Here is a 22,089-nt window from a genome sequence, read left to right as displayed (position 1 = left end):
GGCAAAATAATAGAATTCTGTTTATGTATTTTAAAGAACATGCATTTACCTGTAAGAATTAACTTCATGCACGTTGTGTGGAAAATCATGAAGTAACAGAGGGGTCTTCTGGGAAGACATGTTTGAGCTGCTCCTGCAAGTGTAAGTCCTTCTCGATTGTCTTTTGCATTTCAGCCCCACTGAATTTTTCTAATTGGTGCTGTCTCCCAGAGCACTTTTTAAAAGAGTGACAAGCTGTTAAATGTAGGCTAGGCTTCCAGTAATCCCATAAAGACATTTCATGCCTAATACTGCAGCAAAGGAATTTTTTATATTGCTTCATAACCCAAATTATTAAATTTGACTTATACCAAAATGTAGCAAATATAGGAAATGCCATTTTTTTCTTTCTTCAAAATCCACACATAATCAACCTTTTCAAACTGAGACTTTATGACCTTTGTTATTTTTTCCTATTTGAAAATGTTTCAGCGAAAGCTTTACAAAGGCTTATAGGGAAATGAGGAAAGTGAATTACCTACTATATTTTTGAAATAGGTTTCTAAGAAATATTCAGTGTAGTCATGTTCTTGAAAAAAATAATTCCTTTTCTCTTACTACTAGTATTATACTTTGCTATAAAATATTTTTCATTGACCACATTAATCTTGAATCATCATTATATTTTGGATTCTGAGTTTATATAGCTCAGCATTATTAAAGGAATGCAAACTGGCCTGGCTGCTATGAGAACAGAAGACAGAGTGGTCATTAGTAATGGACCTCTAGGAAACCTTTCATTTTTCAGACATACAACCTGATCTGACATTGTAGAGAAAACATGTGCGGCCTCCATTCTCCTTTTCTCAGAGTAACCACAAAATAAACCTCTCTCTTACCTCTTACCCTACCCCAAGACAGGTTTTATTTGCATACATATAAATAGAAATACAGCTTAATGTAGTCTTTTTCATAAAGTATACGATGGGAAGGTGTAGCCAAAATAGGCTATACGCTTCTCTCCGAACATTGTAAATATTATGAAAAACAGAAATTCCCCAGAGAGCTTTTGAGCAGCTGGTTTGAATAATGATTACTGTTTACTCATCTCAACCATTCCAATATCCGCAACTCATTTCTTTCCTGATCTTGTAGGTTTATTGGTGAGCGACTAAGACAAGACCAGTAATAGATACCTACCACCTTCTTTTGTGTCTGGTGTGGGGATAGGGGCCGGGAAGGGGGGCACCATAGCCCAGGGGGTTGTATCAGCTAGACAGATAACAGTGATCCAGAGAGGCTTGAAAGAAATTGACTCACAGGAGCTTTGAATATGAGGAACTGAGAATCTGTATATATAATCTGCCACGGAATCCCAAGTTGAACAAGCATCATTTTGCCAGGAAAGTGAATCATCCCTTTGTCTCTAACAGTAATAATTTTTGTACTATTTCCTGGAAGAAATAAGCAGTGTAGTCATATATACCCAGCATGGGTGAGGTTGTCCTACTTCAACACAGTGGAATTTGCTTTCACTGGCATCTTTCTTGAATAGGTGCATATGGTCACAACCTATTTATAACATGTAGCATATCTTTTAGACTTCATCTCAATCTCGTACATGTGAACTAATAATTTGCTTAGGAAACCCTTCATGTAAGTAATTCCAAGATACACATCACGGTAAACGGTAGTTTATAAACTATTGCATACAGAAAACCTATCATTTTTTTATGCCCTCCTTCAAGGATTACCTCTACTTTTCTAAAATATCACCCAATTTTAAAAGTGAAGCAAGATGTGAAGTGGGTCTTTTGAGGAGTAATAAGATTAAAATGGCAAAACAAATTTAATTATGTAAGCAATTCTTCTCTTTCACAAACCCGAAAGAAAAGCAAATTGGTATTTGTGAAATTTTCTTTGTCTAATAAATAGCCTCACTTTACAATAATGCCGATGACCCCAGTTTAATTAGGTGCAATTAATTTTGTGCAAGCGAAATTTGACATCTTGCTAGAGGCAGAACCAGCTGTACCCTGCCTTATGAATTTTTTTATTATCACCAATGAGAATTCAATTGTCGGAACTATTGCGAAAGGGTGGGAGGCAGGGAGGAAAAGGCCACAGGGCTGCATTTTATATTTAAAAATGGCTCCAGTGGACAGCTAAATGTTTAATTAAAAGAGCTTCTAGGAATGATTTTTCATTGGCGCATCATCTTTGACAAGTTATCATGACTTTATTACTTTATTACTGCGGTTTACGCTCCCTTTGGACGGTGCTTGCACACATGTGTCTGGACACACGCAGTTCACATGAAGACCAGACTCCTTTGAGAGTTTACAGAAGATTCGCTGCTACAAGAAAACTCCCACTGACCACAAGTGAGCTATGTCATCTAGAGGTTTAACACAGTCCTGTTGTCCAGTCTTAAAAAAAAAAAAATTTCTGTGCCCTTCAGAATGTTCTTTAAATTTTTTTTCATGTCTCTGAAAAGAGAGAGGGTGCGCACGCCTGAGGGAGGAGCAGAGAGAGAGAATCCCAAACAGGCTCCGTGCTGTCAGTGCTGAGCCTGATGCAGGGCTCAAACTCACGAACCTGAGATCATGACCTGAGCCAAAATCAAGAGTCAGACGCTTAACTGACTGAGCCACCCAGGTGCCCCTCCTTCAGATTGTTCTCGTTCGGATTATTACGTGTATTAAAAACCCATGGAAGATATTTTGAAAAACCACTGTCAATTGAATGGTGATGCATGCCTCCTTAACACTTAGAATTATTATTTTAGTTATTGAAAGAAGTCTTCTAAACTTATTTGGATATCCACTTTTATCACTTATGTCTTGTACATACAAAAAAAAAAAAAGAAAATGTGTAAAATACATTGGTTAAGATAGTCCACTTTCAGAATCCAATTGTTCACTTAACCACTTTCCCTCAGAGTTGTCCGTCTTTGCTCTTCCCCACAACATCACCCTCTGTGCCCTTGGGAGATGCTGTGCATCACCTTTCAAGCCACTGGCCCTTCATCTACAGGTTTTGATGCTGGAGCTTTCCTGTTCTTACCAGAAGGCACGAATATCTGAACTGCCAGAGCCCACATCTTCATTAGTGGTCCTTAACTGATTTGTTGGCTGAGGGGGCTACAGCTCAGTGAAACAGTCATGCCACGAGCCGCCTGGGTGGCTGAGATCGTGAGACAGCTGACTTTAAAGACGCCAAAATATGAACAACCGTGCTTCATGGAATCAATGAAATTCAGCAGATCTACTGCATTCTTTTTAATGACTGCATATAATTTGAGTGACCCCACATGAAATCATGAAAGAGAATGTCTTCGAGATAAAGCTTACTCTACAACCAAGCCTAAATAGTAGCCCCAACTGTTTTTAAACATGATATAAAAAGTGGTGAAAGCAGTGATTCAGTATTGAAGAGCGTAAAAGAATTTGCTGTGGAGAGTGTCTCCAAATCCAGTCATACTCCTCAAACACATGCACAGGCATGACTCTCCAACTGCCATGTCTTTACCCCAGACACAGGAACATGATCACCCAACTCAGGAAGCAGCAAGCAGCTGAAATTCATCAGCAGGTCAGATGGATGCAAGTTTAAACCCAGTCCGGGCCGAGAGGAGTAATTAAACAGTCTGGCTTTAAAAAGACAGACATTTAAATGTATATCAATTACTTCCGAGTCTGTAATCTACTGCAGATCCAAGGGGGGAAAAAGGGGGCCCAGACCGGGCAGGGAAGGGATGTGAACGGTTGAATCAAAGAGTCCACCTCCAGAAACGTTCACTTATAAGAAAATGTTTCTTGCTGCCCTTCAAGAGGATCTCCCGCCCCCAGCCCCCTGCCAAGAACAAAAGCCTGGCCTGACTCATATGTGACTCATGCTCCGTGCATAGCCTCCATTTGAGTCAGACACACAACCATCCTCTTCCAGCTGTCAAACATTTAATCCTACTCACCTTTTCTCCAACACACAAGCGCTAATCAGCTCATCCATTCTCTCTCCTTTTCCCTTTTTAATTCCTGCTGAATGCCCACACATGACAACTCAAAGGAGCTCAAAAGAGAACAATTCGAAGTCAACTGAATTCCTTCCACCAAAAAATATCTAGGTATATTTCCTGCCATTTTTTCTATGCATAATATATCTTCACATTTTTGTTTACAAAATTGAAATCATAGTATATGTACTGTTTTATAGCCTGATTTTTCTTCACAGTATATCGGGAACATTTGCCCATGTTCATAACTGTTTTTCTATCATTATATTTTTACTAGCTGCATAATGGCCATCATATATTTTACTGTAGTATACTTAATCTCTTCTTGTTAGATACTGGAATTGTTTCCAGTTTTTTGTTTTGTTCTTGTTTTGCCTTCTTTTTTCATCTTTTTTTTCTTCCATTCATGGACTTATTCTATCCTTCTTAAAGTGCCCTGGCTTCTCAAAACAGACTCTCACAGAGTAAAATACCAGCTCTGTGACCTTGTGTAATTTAATCTCTGAGCCTTAGTTTTCTCATGTACAAAATGAGGGTCATAATGCTTACTTTATGGGTATCTGAGGAGTAGAGGGAATATATATGAAGTGCCTTAGCACATAGTAGATGATCCAAAAATGTTAACTCTTTTTATTTCAGAGTGTAAATTGCTTAGAAATCATTTGGCTTTGATTAAAATGTAAGTAGACCACATTTGGCACCTAAGAGAGATGACTGTTTCATTCCATCATTATTCTAGTATCAGAAGAAGCCTCATTCTGGTCTTCGGTTCATGGTAGAAAATATTTCTGGTGAAATGCATTTTTCCATCATGAAGATCCTATAACTCCAAATTGAATTACATCTAAGTGGTCATTAGTGAAGAAACTGGAGGACACTGATGTGAAATTAGAACCAACGGCTGTCTGGGGAACGCAAGTATTTATAGCTCTCGAGAGACTCGGGTTAGGATCCAGGGGCTGTGACGCTTCACCAAAGAGAAGCTGGGGACGGCTAGTTCTCCTTTCTATCAGTTAATAAGACTCTGTGGCCATGTGGTGTTGGATGCTTACCAGCCATCATGTGGACATGTACAGATGGAAGGTCCAGATCTAGCCTTAGAAAAGGGAGCAGAAAAAGAGATTATGTACAGGATTAGGAGAAAGAAAAAAACCCAGAGCGGTCCATTTACACTCCAGTCACCTTTGGAGCTGCCAAATGCCTGAGTCCTAGAAGATATGGGGTCAGGATGGGACATAAAGAGACATGATGTCCTCTCTTCTCCCCAGTCCTCTGTTTGGCACATAGTTTGAAACTACCACTTACTTCTCGGGACACATGCCTGCTGGAAGGTAGGCTTTCCCATCTCTCCTGCATTTATTTCCCCCACCCCTGCTTCACCCAGACGTCCTTTCTTCTGTAGTTCCTGCTCGGTCACCCTTCTTGGTTAACACCTTATGTAGTAATGAATGTCCAGGTAGTAAAAGTATTCTTTTCTCATATCTAATATAGGGAGTGTCTACTGAGTGTTTTTTGAGTTCTTTTCCGATGCTCTATATATGCCACATTTCTGTTTATACATTATGATTTAATGATCCAAGCACTTGGTACCTGTTAAAAGACCAGGTTTTTGTTCATGGCTCAGCTACTAACTATGCATCCACTTAATATAGGGGCCCTTAACTATAAAATGCCTTCAGGGGTCAGCAGGAAACAAATGATTGAAGTAGCCTAGATAAAAGGCAATAGGGAGTAGTGGGGACTATAGAAAACTAGAAACTGTATGTCCTGGCGAAAGCACTAGCCTATTGGTGCCATGGGGTTCGCGGAGATGTTATCACCTGAAATAGATGAGTGAATGAGTGAACAGTTCAATCTCCCTTTTCTAATATAAAAGTCATTTACAGTACTTTTGTGTGAGTGTGATGGTATATGTTGGACCAGCACCATTCACACCTGTTGTGTAAATATCAATCTTTTTTAAAAGTCCAATAAATTATCATCCCATGCATTACACACCACTTAGCAAAAGAAATGAACACAATCCTACTAAGGTAAAAGAAAAAATAGCATTTTAGAATAGTGTTTTCACAATAACAAATATTAGGCAGCAGAAGAGGAAGGGGTCAGGGTTTGGGGATGGGAAAAGTCTTTTATTAAGGACTAGCAGCACCTCATTTTAACCCATCTCAGCACATTCTGTAGAGACACCGTCACACCTTGAGGACATCTGGAGCTTACTGAAACCTCAATTGTGCCCACATCCTTTCTTTATGACAAATCCTTAGAAAAAATGAAATGTGTTTACAGCTACCTTTGGGTAATTACAACCCACATTATCTATTCCTTCCCTTTTAAAAGTTTCATGAAATAGAAAAAGATATATTATAAAAATATGAGTGATTATTCATTATGTATAAAGCCTTTGAATAATGCATCAAAGATCCATTAAAATAAATGGAAATAACATAATTTTAATGGCCCAGTCACAAACTAATTGGAGATATTGACAACAAATGATAGGGCAGGGCCAGTGGCTCTCACGGCATCTCTGGTTGTGGATAGAAGATGAGCAAGGTGTGTTTGAAATCCACAAGCATATGGGAAGTTCCTCCTCTCTCTGCTTCGTGAGGAAAACCAAACAATTGCCTTAGAATTATATGCAACTGCAGGAGGTAGAAGTCCTTTAAATCCTTTAAATTGCCAGACATACAGACAAGATCTAATAAATTCAAACCTGAGGTTAAGTGTAGTATGGGGAAAAGGGCCCTGGATTCAAAAACCAGAGGTTTGGCCTGTTGTCTCTTGCTTTGTGACCTTGTACCAGTTATCTGTTGCCACAATGATTATATATAATTAAAAAAAAAAAAAACACCACATCAGTGACATGCAATGATAAACATTGATTTCCGCTTAGGAGCCTGTAAGTTGGCTGAGCAGTTCTGCTGATCAGAGCTGGGCTCAGATGTACCTGCAGTCATCAGATGTACCTGGTGAGGTACTTTTGACTGCCCTTGGCTACACTGTCTCTTGCATTGTATATGGGGCTTAGGTGGGGACAACTGCTGATTGAACTCTGTGCTAGGAAGTCACTCATTAGCCAGCAGGCCAGCCTGGACTTGTTCTGAGGGCAGTGGCAGGGTGCCCTGAAGGGGAGACTTGGAACTGGAACACTGGCACTTCCTATGCATCCTGCTGGCAAGACACAACAGGAGGCCAGCCCAGGGGTGGGGAAATAGACCTCATCTCTTGACAGGAGAAGCTGCAAAGTCACATTACAGAGGCGGCAGGTGCAGAGAGGGGAAGAATTGGGACCATTTTAATAAATCAGGTGGTCAAGGTGTGGGGAACTTACTTGATTTCTCTGAGTAACTGTTACCTTGCCTGTTACCCACAGGTGGTTGCACAGCCCAAAAAGAGAGTATAAGCAAACATCATTTTAAACTCCAATTCATTGCAACAGTTCAAGTGAAGTTAACTAAGGGATGATGTAGGGGGTAAAAACCAAAGAATCTTAAACACTTCTGTGTAGATACTGCTGATCTAAGCTGGTACTGGGAGATTGCTATTTCAGAAACACTGGGGCACCCAAGTGGCTCAATCATTTAAGCATCTGACTTCAGCTCAGGTCATGATCGCATGGTTTGTGGGTTCAAGCCCCATGTCCGGCTCTGCACCGACAGTGCTGAGCCTGGTTGGGATTCTCTCTCTCTCCCTCTCTCTCTGCCCCTCCCTGACTTGCACTTTCTGTCTGTCTCAAAATAAAGAAAGAAACTTTAAGATCAGAAACAGCAAGTAATTCTGGGATTCACAACTAGCCTCAGAACAGCCCAGACCCAGTCACCTCAAACCAGGGCCCAGGACCAAGGCCAGATTCACAGTGGCTACCACACAACTTCAAGTCACGGCAGACTTTAGGATCATCAATCACATCGTTTCTCTCAGGGAATAAACTGGTCTTGTCCTTGTATTTTGAAAAAAAGTATTCTCTTTATACCAGATTATATTATCACTTGGCTACGTGCTCTTAGTAGTTAAAAACTTTTCACCTCTGCCATCCTGTCTTTGTTGTGCATATTTTAATAATATCCCCAGCAATGGTAGTTGGAAGTCAGCACAAATGTTTTACAAGAAATAGTCTTCCTCACTCTAAAAGCCAAGGAGACGTTGGTGCTGAACATCCTGTCGCCTGTATGCCTTCCTGATGCTGGCCAGTAGGCACTGTCGCTAAGAAAGCCACTTCCACTCACACGGAGATGCCCAGAAGACACATTTCGTCTTTGTGTCTTCATATTCTGAGCATTCTCCATCCAGAACACCCTCTTTCCAGATCCCAGGGCTCCCTGTCAGTAACTGGGCTGCAGTGTGGGTTTTTCCCTGGCTCATGGTGCATAAGGAGAAGCGTTTTCCAGGAAAACCAGGACACAGACCTTTCAGATCTCCTATCGACAGGCAAGGCAGATGTCAAGCAGCCTTTTGCATGCAACGCTCCAGTAAATGCCACTCGAAACATCAAGCAACCTTGAACTGGATACCTTAAATTATATCGCTAATTAAATGATGATGATCTTGTTTTGTTTTCACCTCTGACTGTGCCTGAGAGATGCAAGCAAGCAAATTCGCTCCCTGGCAGCTTGGATTTTGCAAGACTGGGTAGCCTGGTTGTAAGTGAGGCCAGATGCACTGCAGGGTAAGGGACGGAGGCCAGGGACTCCGGCTTGCAGGGATGAGCCTAGAGCAGCCAAGCTTCCCCCGGGGGTGGGGGGATGGGTGGGGCGGGTGGGGAAGGGGCCCAGAACAGGGGTTATCATTTCTTGACGCTGTGACACAGAGGCCTTCGAGAGCGCCAGGGGCCCCACTCACCCCCCAGCCAGGCTGCTGCTTGAGATCAGTGATGGAGTTTCCCCGAAGCCGCCTTCATCTTAAAGCCTGCTTAAAGGCTAAAGGCAAACAAATCCTTCTTGAAACCTGAGTCCATTTTAAGATGTCTTTACTAAAATCCCCTCTGAACCATTAGCTGATATGTCATATAATTTCCTTTCCCTGAGAGTAACATTCTTGGTGATTACCGCTATAAGGAATTATAAGTCTCACCCCATAAGAAGCTCTGTTCAGTTTCCCACGGTGATAATGTGGTACTAAGGCGATTTTCTGAATTTCTACCTGAGGTGTTTTTTCATTTCATTCTGACTTAGTAGTCAGAATCTTTCCCCCCCCCCCCCCCTTTTTTTTTCCTTTGACTTTCCTGAGTTAGATATGCTGTATGGTTTGGTTGATTTAGGTTTGAGTTGATCCTAAGCACAAAGGTCATTTGGGGGCAGGACAACAGAATTTACAGTCAGACCTTTTTCAGAATGAAAATGTATATCCCTGGATATTTTAAACCTTATTTGGTAATGGTATCGTGGGTTATATTATATTTTTATAATTTGGGTATCCAGTGACAGACACTTCTTTTCAAGACTTTAGCTATCCAGTAAATAGAAAATGCAACATAATCCTAGATTCAAAGTAGGTTTAATTTAAAATGTCTTTTTTATTTTAAAATATGCTTTTAATGTGTTTTTTTCATTTGCAGTTTTACTTCCCACTATTTTCCAATGCATATATCTTGAGGTTTATGTTAGAAATGGGTTGATCGAAGGGGTGGTTGACAAACTACAGATAATTAATTTTAAAACTTAATTTATGTGGGATCGAAGGGTAATGTGAACATACTAGATTTCTCCAGGGACAAAAAAATTCCAAAGGAAGAAAATTAAAAGGAGATAAATTCCAGCTCAGTAAAAGTCCAAGCTGCCTAACAGTTAAAGACAACTTGAGGACACTCTTTCAGAGGTATTCAAGGTCAGGCAAGGTATTCGAGTAAGTGACTTTAGAGGTCCCTTTACCAAGTTGCATCACCTTTAAAATTCTGTATTCCTTTGTCCAGGCTTTCAGAAAGTAGAAAAAGGAGGATAATGAATATGTACAGAGGACCTGCCCTGTGCCTCACTCTGAGCTGTTTTCATTTTTCTTACAAATCACTGAATTATTCACCCCATTTTACTGATGAGGAAACTGAGTTTCACAGAAGTTAAGTAAGGGGCCCGGGAAAGAAGTGAGGATTCAGAACCTAAGTCTGACCGACACCAAGCTCCCTGCACTGATCATAGCAGAACCTGTGCCTTCTGCCTCCAGCAAGGGCCTGGCTCTTTAAGGCAGGCGGGGAACAGAGCCAGCCTGCTGAGGGGAAGGCTGCCTTTCCTTCCTGGACCTGCAGTAATTACAGAAGGTACCAATAGGTGGCAGTGCATACATATAACAATGACGGTGCCTGTGTTAAATCAGTAGATTTTCTTTCTGGATTCTGTGTCATTTTCAAAGAATCACTTGATATGAGTCATCTGAGCAATTTATACAAAGCATCCCTACCCAATGGAATAGAAAAAGATACTAATGTCAACTACCAGATCAGTTACTCTTTACATTTCTCCCTGTGATAGTAATAATGCCAGAGCAATTCAGTGCTGGCTTCCTAAACCTGGCTTAGACGGTCTCCCTATGATCTCTTGCTGCCTAGGAGGCTCCTTCGCCTTTTCTAAGCTTACGCACAGACTGGGACTAACAGGAAATGCTTGAAAAATTACTTCTTCAGGGGCACCTGAGTGGCTCAGTCAGTTAAGCATCCGACTTGGGTCAGGTCATGATCTCACAGTTCGTGGGTTCCAGCCCCACGTCAGGCTCTGTGCTGACAGCTCAGAGCCTGGAGCCTGCTTCGGATTCTGTGTCTCCCTCTCTCTCTGCCCCTCCCCTGTTCACACTCTGTCTCTCTCAAAAATAAATAAAACATTTGGAAAAAAGAAAAATTGCTTCTTTAAAGACTCTTTATAGGAGAACAGTATTGAAACGTGTCCAGTTTCAAAAGAAAGTTAGGACACTGAGTTGAATCCACTGTCTGCCCTTGTGTAGCAGACACACAGCCAGTGACCCTCTGTGGCCACATCTCCAGCAACATCACTCATGGAGCTGCAGGATTCACCACAAACATAATGAGCTCCCGAAAAGTCTCCACTTCTGAGGCTCTGTGTACGCGAGGCAGTCTGCTGTGTTACAAGGCTGTGCCCTTCTGACTGGGTTTGGGGCTTCCTTAAGTTTCTCTGGCACGAACCTGTGGTATATGTTTTTTTAATGACATAAATGGGCTCCCTTGGCTGGCTTTTGGCAATTTGCTTTAAGCGTAGTTTTCCTTCAGGCAATCCTAGTCTGTGTATCTGGGGGAAAAAAGGAGTCTTTCTTCAGGGAGCTGTGGCCCTGGCAAGCCGGCTCTGGTGAGCTTCGTTGAATTGTCCCCATCGGACAGGACACTAGATGACACCAGGCAGCTTTACTCTCCTGAGGACCCCATTCATCTTTATCCGCAGGAATGTAAACTCGGTGACTTGACACATTGCATTTTGCACAGCTGTGTTTGGTATGGTGCTAGGTGCTACTATATGTGGATTTAAATTGTCTTTCACTTCACATGAAGTTGGTATGAAAAAAATAATATAATATTAGCAAAAGTTATCACTTTATCATTTATCAAGTTCTCAACTCAGTAAGTCATCATTATTCTCCTTCAGTAAAAGTTACCATTTGTAAGTTGGGAGTAATATTGGTCACTCACTTCTCCGTGCGAAGAACACAATGAAACTGCTTTCTGTCAATGAAACCGGACGGCTCTGATGAGGGCCACCTGATAACAAACAGCTGAGTAGAATGAGTGTCCTGTTTGCTTCTGCCCAGCCTGCAGAGTGGGATGAACCTGCAGATATGCTTTGTCAACGACAGCGGCAGTGATAAGGACAGCGACGCTGATGACAGTAAGACTGAAACCAGCTTGGACACCCCCTTGTCTCCCATGGTGAGTCCAATACCACCAGAGCTGTGCGTGTGTGCTTTCCTGGACATTTAGCTTCTTTTTTTGTTGTTAGTCAGGAAAAAAACATGGCAGAGGTTCAAAAAGAAATGTCTCTTGCCATTTCTCGACATAGCGTGCTCCTAAAATTTGACAGTGATTGAAAAATCACAAGGGTGATACAATAAGGAGACATAAGCGCTTGTTAAAGTTAGCAACCACTTTCATATTAAACCATGAGAGAAATCACATGTGCCCTAATAATTTGTGCTAGATACTAATGCTTCCCCATCGGGCTTAGAAGTATTAAGCACAGACCAGCGGTAGGACACGTTTTAAAAGGCAGGGTGGGGATCCAGGTGAGGATGAGAAGGCCAGCACCCAGAGACGTTGCTCTGAGAAACCAGCAAGATAATGTGTGTGAAGCATTCCTTACTCATTCCTTGCACACATATTCCAAAAGGTGGCTTAGTGATCCCGGGACTGTATTGCTGGAATTCCTTCCTCTCTGTGAAGTCTCTATCACTTTTCTTACCAAAGATCAACCAACAGGAAACCGTGTTGGTCCATGAGCACAGTGCAACGTCAACTTCAATGGATACCTGACATCCCATCCAGAGAACACTCTAGAGAATAACACACTCACTGCCTTAGCTCTGGGTTACTTTTCTGTGTCTGATCACTTCAGGAAAGTTTTGAGACCACGAGCCAAAGAAACGTCTCAAGTTTGTCATAAATAGATTCTCCCTGTTGTCATGTTACTCTGCTAAAATCAGAGCCTGTTCGTGGCACTGAAGAAGTAAACCATCTTTTTTTTTTAATTTTTTTTTTAACGTTTATTTATTTTTGAGACAGAGAGAGACAGAGCATGAACGGGGGAGGGGCAGAGAGAGAGGGAGACACAGAATCGGAAACAGGCTCCAGGCTCTGAGCCATCAGCCCAGAGCCCGACGCGGGGCTCGAACTCACGGACCACGAGATCGTGACCTGAGCCGAAGTCGGACGCTTAACCGACTGAGCCACCCAGGCGCCCCAAAAATAAACCATCTTTAACGTTACTTGAGATTGGTACAGACCAAATCAAGTGGCGAGTCGCATCGGTGACGGGGACCCTCAGTCACTCGAGCGGGATCAGGGAACACTGTAGCCATCTCCAAAGATGGTACCTGAAAGCTCAGAAAGCTCAGGGCTGCTCTTTTTCCCTTCACAGAGCAAACAGAGTTCTTCCTATTCCGATAGAGACACGACTGAAGAGGAATCCGAATCCCTGGATGACATGGATTTCCTCACAAGGCAAAAGAAATTGCAAGCTGAAGCCAAAATGGCCCTAGCCATGGCCAAACCAATGGCCAAAATGCAAGTAGAAGTGGAAAAACAGAACAGGAAAAAGTCTCCCGTCGCTGATCTCGTAAGTAGCGAACACTGAAACGCCAGCAAGTGTTTGGTGGCTGCAAACGGTTGACGCTGTTCCAGTTCTTTCCCAGAGTTATGCAAACTTGGGTTTCTACAAGGCAGTTTGTAAAAAGTACTGTCATTGAGAAATATTTGAGTTCGTTTCTTTTTCCTTCCTACTGTATCGCTGAAAGATGCATAGCAACAGATTACACAAAAGTAAACTTTGTTCTTGGTTCATATCTACTGTATTTCTTAGGAGCAATATTAGCTGTCATGGGCATATGTTAATGCCATTAAGGCCATCCATTTAGAACCTATTGGTTCTGATGTGGCAGAACTCGCTGTTGTTTGGCTCTCATTCCCACCTTTCAGCGAAGACAGGATTGCATAGTGGATAAGAGCCCTGAGCTTGGGAGTCCAGCCCTGCCATTGACCTGCTGTGGGGCTCTGGGCAAGTTACATAAGCCTCAGTTTTGTCATCTGTAAAATGGGGATAACAACGCCTGTGTCAGAGCATGACTGGGAAGTTCCGTGAACAAAGCGTTCAAAGACACAGCACAGTGCTCCTAACACGGTACCAGTTGATGAATAACTGATATTATTAATTTTATCCATGTCATTCCTATTCCTTGAGCTCCCTAGTCATTCATTTGTGGATATGACAATCGATTCAGGGTTGTCACAGCCTGTGTTCTAGACCAATCAGAAAGCTTTTGATTAGAGTAGTGTAGCATTTTGGTGCCATAGTGTCGTAGACAGTGTGGTGCGGGTGTGGGGGGCCCTCGCACGGGAAAAGTCAGCCTGGGAAGGCTCTGGAGCCCAGAACCTAAACTGAAGTGGGCGGGTGAGAGTGTGGTTTGCATTCAGTGTACCTGCTGCTCTGTTCACACCTCCGTTTCTTCCCTTTGTACCTTCAGCTGCCACACATGCCTCATATAAGTGAATGCCTGATGAAAAGGAGTTTAAAGCCCACTGACCTACGGGACATGACTCTTGGGCAGCTACAAGTGATAGTCAATGATCTCCATTCCCAGATTGAAAGTAAGAGTACGGTGTGCTTGGAAATGGGGGGTCAGATGTGAAATCTCGTGGGATACTACGACCTCTTTGATTCACTTCCTTTGTTTGTTTCATTGGGTTCCTCCTGTGTGCTGCAAGAGAAGGAAGAGAATCACAAGGCTCTGTTTTTGTTTTTTTACTGTAAAGGGGTCAGAAACTTGAAGAACTTTTCAAGGTTCATAGAGGTGATAGGGCCTTTCTATTCATCTCAGATCCCCAGCGCCTGGCACAATGCCTGGTGTGTATGTGGCTCACAGCATCTGTTCCTGGAATATAATTTCGTAGTTATACATCATTGATTAGGCACTTATTCCCTCAACATAATTTGTACATACGTTCATGTTAGGTCTTCAAATCAAATTCAACTTATTTTGTGGGACTCGAGGTGGGGGAAATATGTACGACCGGTATGTGAAAATTACAGGACGGCAAATTACGGGCCTTCTTTCCTCCAGAATAAAGAAGGGCCTGTGACAGAAGTGTGCCAAGTAGGTGGTAAATGAGAGGTGCTCACTTGAGGTGGCTGCTTGTGCAGAGCACAAATGAGCCCGATGAGAGAAAGAACACAAAACATGCTTGTGTGGGCGGTGTGGTTAGTCCAACTGAACCGTGTGCCCTCCAGCCTCTGGAATGTGTGATTCTAGAAAATCCTGTGGACTTACAGATTAAAAACCACCTAAGAGACATGCCAACCAAATGCATTCAAACAAACGAACTGTAAAACATTTAAGACCAACGGAGGAATTTGTACACGGATGGAATGTTTTATTAAAGATGCACTTGTTTGTTACATATGCTGAAGGTATTGTGGTTATGCTAACTAAAAAAGAAAAAAAGAACTCTGTTTAGAGATACACACTGAAACATTTACAGATGAAATAATAATATGCTGTCTGAAATTTGCTTTCAACTAATCTGGTAGGAGAAGGGGAGGTCGAAGAGTCAAGATTGGCCATGAGTTGGTGATTTGGGGAGCTGGTTGGATGCATGGGACATGAAGATTCATTAAATCAGTCTCTTTGTATCAATTCGAAAATTTCCATGGTAAAAAGTTAAAACCATCCTATGGGGAAAAAAATTTCCATGCACTACGTGGGCCCTCTACTGAGAGCTAGTATAAAAAGCTATCCTAGTGGAATTTTTTTTTAAATATAAAAAAAAAAAAGCTTCCCTAACAACATACTGAAAAAGATATGGACGTATTCAGAGTTAAGCTAATATGTTCAGTGTTGTTTTAAAATCAAGAGAAAGGGTTTAACATTCTAATTAGGAAAGCATAGATTCACAGGTTTTTTTTAAAAATTCTACTACATTGTAATTTCAGTTGAGACTAAATTACTAGGACTATTATTCTTTCAAGGATGTGAAAGGCCTTCTGATATTTTACCACTGAAATATCTTCCTTAGACTTCTAAATACTAAAATTGTCATCTAGCTGTTTTCAGTAGTAGATGAATTTAGACCTCTTTATATAATTTTTTTTCTCCCTTTTTTTAAACTGGAAACTAGTCTGAACTAAAGGCAGATCAATGCATCGTTTGAAGTCAGGATCTCTAAAAGCATTTCCAAGGAGGACCTGGCTGAATACTGAATACCTCCTTCCTTCCTTTTGTTTCTGGGCCCAGAGCTTTGCTGCTAAATGAATGTTATCTCCCATGCGTCTGGACCTAAAAGCTTCGATCTAAGGGGGAAAACAATAAGACAGCCCCTTCTGCTTGTTCATATTTTTCAGAAGCAGAAGCCAGCTTAACCTGGTGCACGGATTTCAGGAGGATTAGAAATGTATCTGTTCATCTGTGTTTTATTCCCAGTATAAATCCTAAGGAATATTTTCCTTGGTCCTCATCCAGAGATTGCAAGTTATTTCTTCGGGTCTTAACAAATCTAGCTTTCCAGTATCTGTAGCTGTGACTTAGATATGACTTAGAACAGCCTGCACAGAGGGGTGTTCCTTCTGCGGGCCGTAGGAAGCCTTGGAGCATGCGTGGGTCACCTCCTCTAGCTGCGCGTCTGATGTAGCACTTTGGGTACAGTGGGTCCCTCCAACTCTCGGGTGGTGGGAGTGTCCTCAGGATGGAAGGTGGAAAACTTAACATGCCCCAGACATTTGTGTGCACGTTTCTTCCAAGGAAAATCCTGCTTTTTCCAGCAAGCTATTTTCCTAGCAGCTAACGATTTCTTTTCCCACTTTAACGTGAACGTAAATGGAAATACTTCATACTTCACTGCTTTTCTTCCAACACTTCTATAGTTATGCGAGCTGGTGATGTCTGCAGACTGATGACTTCTCCTGGGCTTATGAAAAGCTAACATAAGAATTCTAAATTTTAGCAAAAGTAACTTGTATAATGGTCTGTAGAGCTGCACATACAGACTTTGATGCAGTTTTATCTGTTTTTAAATGCTCTTTCCTTTGCTCCAGGCTTGAATGAGGAGTTGGTCCAGCTGCTGCTCATCCGAGATGAGCTGCACACAGAGCAAGATGCCATGCTGGTGGACATCGAAGACTTGACCAGGTCAGTGACGCCTCCCCCTTCCCAAAGAAGGAAAGGAGCCCAGGATGGCCTAACGTTGAAGAATTGGGGCGAGAGCGAGCCCCAGAGAACTTCTTCCCCTTACTTCCATGAGTAACTCACCTAATCTCTGCCGATGTCAGCTGCTTAGCTGAGGGGAAGTGGCCAAAACTCCTTCCCAAATGCATTGCCTTTTCACCCTCCCTTTGTGATGGGTTGTCAATGCAGTAGAACTTCCTACACCGCCTCCCCCAAATCAGGTCGGCATTTCTGGCCCAGGAGGACTTTTTCCTGAAGGACTGTCCCCTTGGGGAGTTAGCCCTGAGCTGTTCCCTGCTGGCAGGTGATAGGTGCCACAGAGCGGCATTTGCTGTTATGTGACCCAGCTCTTGATCACATCTGCCATGTCCAGAAGGCAAGAACACTGGCACCTTTCCACAGCACCAGGGCCACCAGATTGCTCTCTCCATGGGGAAACCCCAGCACTTGAGTTTCTAGCTGGGCCTGGCTCCAAGCACCTCTCTATAAAGAGGTAAAGAATGTTTCCTCTCCTGGGGGATACGGAAATTAGGCTAATGCCAGTCCAGATCTTGCATTTCTTAGTAGTTTTCTTTGTAGAAAAGCCTATCACCACAAGTATATAAAGTACATGAAATACTGTATTTCCTACGATCTCATGTTTGCCTTGGTGCCTTTCCTGAGACAGTACGTATGAAGTCTTTAAACCAAGAGGTAATAATTACTCTTAATCCCAGAAATGGTATTCAGAGAGTAATAGACTCCCCAGGGAGAAGAAGAACACTGCTTGTCTCAATAACATAAGGAATTAACCACATGATCCAGAACCATCCAAGAGAAGCTTGAAAACATATGTAGTGAAAATGTGCTTAGCACCTACCACAGGACCTCTTCTCAATGTGTAGCATGGAGTAAAATATTTTTCTATATTTGGTGTTTTAAAATAGTTTTGGAAAATATAAACCAAAAAATTTTTTTAAAAAGCAAAAAAAAAATAGTTTTGGTAGCAAAATAAATGCTAAAGAACTATGTTTAGGCTTTTCTTTCTTTCCTTCTTTCTTTCTTTCTTTCTTTCTTTCTTTTTTAAAGACCTATGGGCAGTACTCTGTTGTATGCTTTGGATATTCTATTGCCTCGCCCCCCCCCCAAAAAAAACAAAAAAGCCGAAGGCCTCATACTCCTCAGCATATTTACTTGTATCTAAACTATCACAACAACACTCACATAATATTATTGCCACCTACAGAGGTATTCAGGCACTGCTCCAACAACTGTAAGACAAATCCCTTTTTGTTAGCCTAAGAAATTTGTAAATAGGTATGAAGATTATGGGAAATCATTCATGAAATATAAGATCAAAACCTAAATCTTCAAAAAAAAATATGTACATTCTTTTGCAAATTCTGTGACTTGCCTGTGATAGCAGAGACCTTTCCTCTACTCCCCAAAGCATGTTGCTTTCCTCATTGCAGGGAAGACACTGAGAGACTCTGCCTTTCTCTCAAATGTTAAGCTTGTACTTAGGTTTACAGTGTGTTTTTTAAATACCTTTCAGATGGTGTGACCATGGGAAACAGGGCAGGCAGAACCAAGGGGTGAAAAGGAGAGGAGTTACTAATTTAAAGGCGTTAGAGGAACCCTTTAAAGTGGAGCAGGTGGGGAGAAGTTCCTATGTCCGTTCCTGGCTACACAATATAACTTTGCTTGTGAGGGGATCTGAGGATACTTAAACGTACCTAAAGGTAGCAATGTCAGAATTTTGCAGCCTGATCCCAGAAGGCCGAGAGCACCGTCTGGGAAGTTCTAATCACCTGTTCCCTTTACCTGTCCAGTAGATAATGAGACGTTCTTCCATTCCTGGTGTCAGTTTAGATCAGTGGTTCTCAATTTCAGCTGCACATTGGAATCACCTGGGGAGCTTTATAAACCATTGGTGCCTGGGTCCCACCTCTAGAGATTCTTATTTAATGATTCTGTGGGGTGGCCTGGGCATTAGGATTTTTCAAAGCTCTCCAGCTTTTCTGAAGCTATTTCCTGTTCTTTCCTTCTCTCTCAGAAAAACACACATGTGCATGCACAGATACACACAGATACATATTTTAAAACTGCTGTAGGAACTATAATTTTTTAAAAAATTTATTTTAGAGAGAGAGTGTGCACAAGGGTAAAGGGGCAGAGAGAGAGAGAGAGAGAGAGAGAGAGAGAGAGAGAGAATCGCAAGCAGACTTCACACTCAGACAGGGCCCAGTGCGGGGCTTGATCCCACAACCCTGGGATCATGACCTGAGCTGAAAGCAAGAGTCAGACACTCAACCGACTGAGCCACCCAGGTGCCCCTAGAAACTATAATTTAATTAGCCACAGTGGAATCTTAGCTCAGTGGGCATCAAAATATTTCTGAGCTGAATTTAAATGAGACCCATAAGCCACTTGATAAAAATGATCAAGCCTGTTTTATACACATAAACAGGGCCATGAGATGGTCTGCTACAGGGCATTGTGTTTTAGGAATAAAGGGCTGATATCTTTTCCCCAAGTTACTTTATTGTTAAATGAATATCACCAATTATTTGCAGGCTGTTGAATATGGCAAGGACACTGTTGTCACTTCCCTATTTCTGAAAGTATTTGTGGTTTGTCCCTATGCCATAGATCGGAGACATTCTGCACAAAACCAGTGAGTTAAACTTGACGTCATTGACTACCCAAGTCTAGGCAGCACACAAAAACTGCCCCTGAACCTTTGATTACAGCTGGAAACTACAGCGTTAGAGACTTTCTCTTGCCAAATTTATAAATTCCTAGAATTGTCCTTCAAGACATTTGTCTTTTGCAGACGTCAAACCCTACCACTCTCTGGGAAAATGTTTAATTAGTAGCCATTCAAGTGATGTAAGCAGCTTGGCCGTTTTTCCCCCTCTGTCTCCACTGGCCAGCTGCTGGGTTGGCTGAATTTGGGGCTTATAGGCAATAATAGGGCTTGATGAATAAGAAGACTCACCCCACCCTACTTTTACCCTCACTGCCATGATCATGCCCTTTGGATTAATTGGAGGGGAGGGCGGCAGGGAGGGAAGTATGCAAACATGGAAAATCTTGGCATCTGCAAAGACCTACATTTGTTAGGAAGACATTAGCTTCTGTAAGAGTGGAACTGGATCATTGGCTTCAGATTTCTGTCAGTAGCCTTTTTAATGCTTATATTTGTGTCTGTGTGCATGTGTTCAAATAAAGTAGTCATGTAGTTACCTTCTACCATGACACCTTTTTTTGACTTTTGGCTTAGAACTATTTTCTCTCTGCTATCTTCTGCTTTGCTATCTGTTGCTTTTTTGTCTCTCTCCACTGGAATATATGTTCCACGAAAACAAAGACCTCATTGTCTACTCACCAAATCCACAGCACCAGGAACAGTGCCTGGCACATAGAAACATATCAAACATTTGTTGGATGAATTTCCCCAGATACTTAACTCTTTTTTTTTTTTTTTTAAACACAGTGCTTTTTCTTCTCAAAAGTAGTGACATCTACCATTCTCAGGGTAATCTAGTAACTTATTAAATAAAAAGATTCTTACTTAGAATATAAAAATTAAAGAGGACAAATCCATTTGAATTAAGCTCTGTTTCTTAATTCTCTTGATTTCATTACGAGTAACTCCGAACCTCAGTTTGTGGGATTGTTTTAGCTACAGATCAGAAAGCAGTTTGGATCTCTCTTCTTAGCACTAAATAATTGTATGATTAATTTTACAGACATGCCGAAAGTCAGCAGAAGCACATGGCAGAGAAAATGCCCGCGAAGTGAAAGAAGCCATCCGACCAGAGGACAAGCTAGAATTTATTTTGCTTCTGTGGTTGTAAAAATGCTGTTATTAAAGGTGGCGCAGAAACAAACAAAATATCAGTGTTAGTCATTGATAATGTCTGAAGCTTAATGTCCAGTGATTGGCCTTTGCTTCTTAATTTATTTTAATTTTTTTACTGTGCCACTAAATATCAGGCATTTTAATAAAATATTGTTACAGAAAATGTACAGTACTGACACCATCACTAGTCATGGTTAATCAAAGAGGGTAGTTTTAACTTTATTTTTATTTGTTTCGAGATTTTAAGTTGGAGCAGTATTTTACCATTGACTACTTTCATTCTTCACTGTAGTTTTAAAGAACTGTAAATGACGGTGCTATACAAGTCAAAAAATACATGCCTGCCTCGTAGTGAAGTCATAGCTGTCCGTAATATGTATATTTTAATCAGTTTTCAACATTTTGTGAATGTTGACTACCTGAAGTTCATTTTTAGATGTGCTATTCACATTCTGTTGGATTCAGAGGGTTCCTTGAAAGTTTTATGTATAAATATGTAAAATAAAAATGAAAACTTTGTTTCATATGATATGTCTTCTTGCTCACTAGCAAGCCCTATATAGTTCTCGCCTCTTCACACCTCCTCCACCAAATTCCCCACCATGAAGATTTGGTCAGTGAGAAGAGAAAAGTACTGCAGGGGAAAGCAATGCAGAGAATTGCCGGGGAGATTGTGAAGGGTGTGTGAGTGTGTGTGTGTGTGAGAGAGAGAGAGAGAGAGAGACTATGTGAGCAAGTGTGTGTGTGAGAGAGAGAGAGAGAGAGAGACTGAGCAAGTGTGTGTGTGTGTGTGTGTGAGAGAGAGAGAGAGAGAGAGAGAGACTATGTGAGCAAGTGTGTGTGTGTGATCCAAAGAAGACAACCTCAGCAGTGTTAGAGCTAGCACCTCGGTCAGTGCTCAGTTACCCATCTGGAACATTAGCACGTTACTATTAGCTCCTGGTGTTGTGAGAGCTTAGTACCACCAAAGTTTGCCACAGGAACAAGTGATGCTTGCATTTAGTCTTTTCCCAACCCCAGGTGTTGCCATTTTTCAGATTTTAACCACTTCTGTTTGGTCCCATGAAGAAAAATGCCAAGTCTAAAGTAGATTACAGATTGTTCACCAATAAGTAGAGCCTCAAAATTGATTTAATCAATTTAGCTAATGGCCATGCAGGTATTTGAGAATCATAAACTATAAGCAGAGATGTGCATTCAACATTCCAGAACCACCCACAGACCACCTGGTTTCATTATTGCGTTAATGATGTAATCAGAAGATAGAAGTTTCCTTGGGTGCCTGGGTGGCTCAGTTAAGTGTCCAGCCCCTGATTTCAGCTCAGGTCATGATCTCATGGTTTGTGAGATGGGGCCTTCTGTTGGGCTGTGCACTATAAGCACA

General features: G+C 41.7%; 1 protein-coding gene across 4 annotated transcripts in view; it reads left to right on the top strand.

Annotated features, from left to right (window-relative positions):
- Positions 1-21,231, top strand: part of LOC102960073 (schwannomin-interacting protein 1) — a 122,235-nt gene extending 101,004 nt beyond the window's left edge. For all 4 annotated transcript variants that reach the window (XM_042998930.1, XM_042998931.1, XM_015539314.2 and 1 more), the window contains 5 exons: positions 11,741-11,858; positions 13,063-13,260; positions 14,165-14,288; positions 16,729-16,822; positions 20,593-21,231. In XM_042998930.1, coding sequence (XP_042854864.1) covers positions 11,741-11,858; positions 13,063-13,260; positions 14,165-14,288; positions 16,729-16,822; positions 20,593-20,644 — 586 coding nt within the window. In that variant the 3' untranslated portion in view covers positions 20,645-21,231. The remainder of the gene's footprint in view (positions 1-11,740; positions 11,859-13,062; positions 13,261-14,164; positions 14,289-16,728; positions 16,823-20,592) is intronic.
- Positions 21,232-22,089: the final 858 nt, after the last annotated feature.

Source organism: Panthera tigris, chromosome C2, assembly GCF_018350195.1.
Source record: "Panthera tigris isolate Pti1 chromosome C2, P.tigris_Pti1_mat1.1, whole genome shotgun sequence".
Taxonomy (NCBI): Eukaryota; Metazoa; Chordata; class Mammalia; order Carnivora; family Felidae; genus Panthera; species Panthera tigris.
This window is presented reverse-complemented; position numbering and strand designations above follow the sequence as displayed.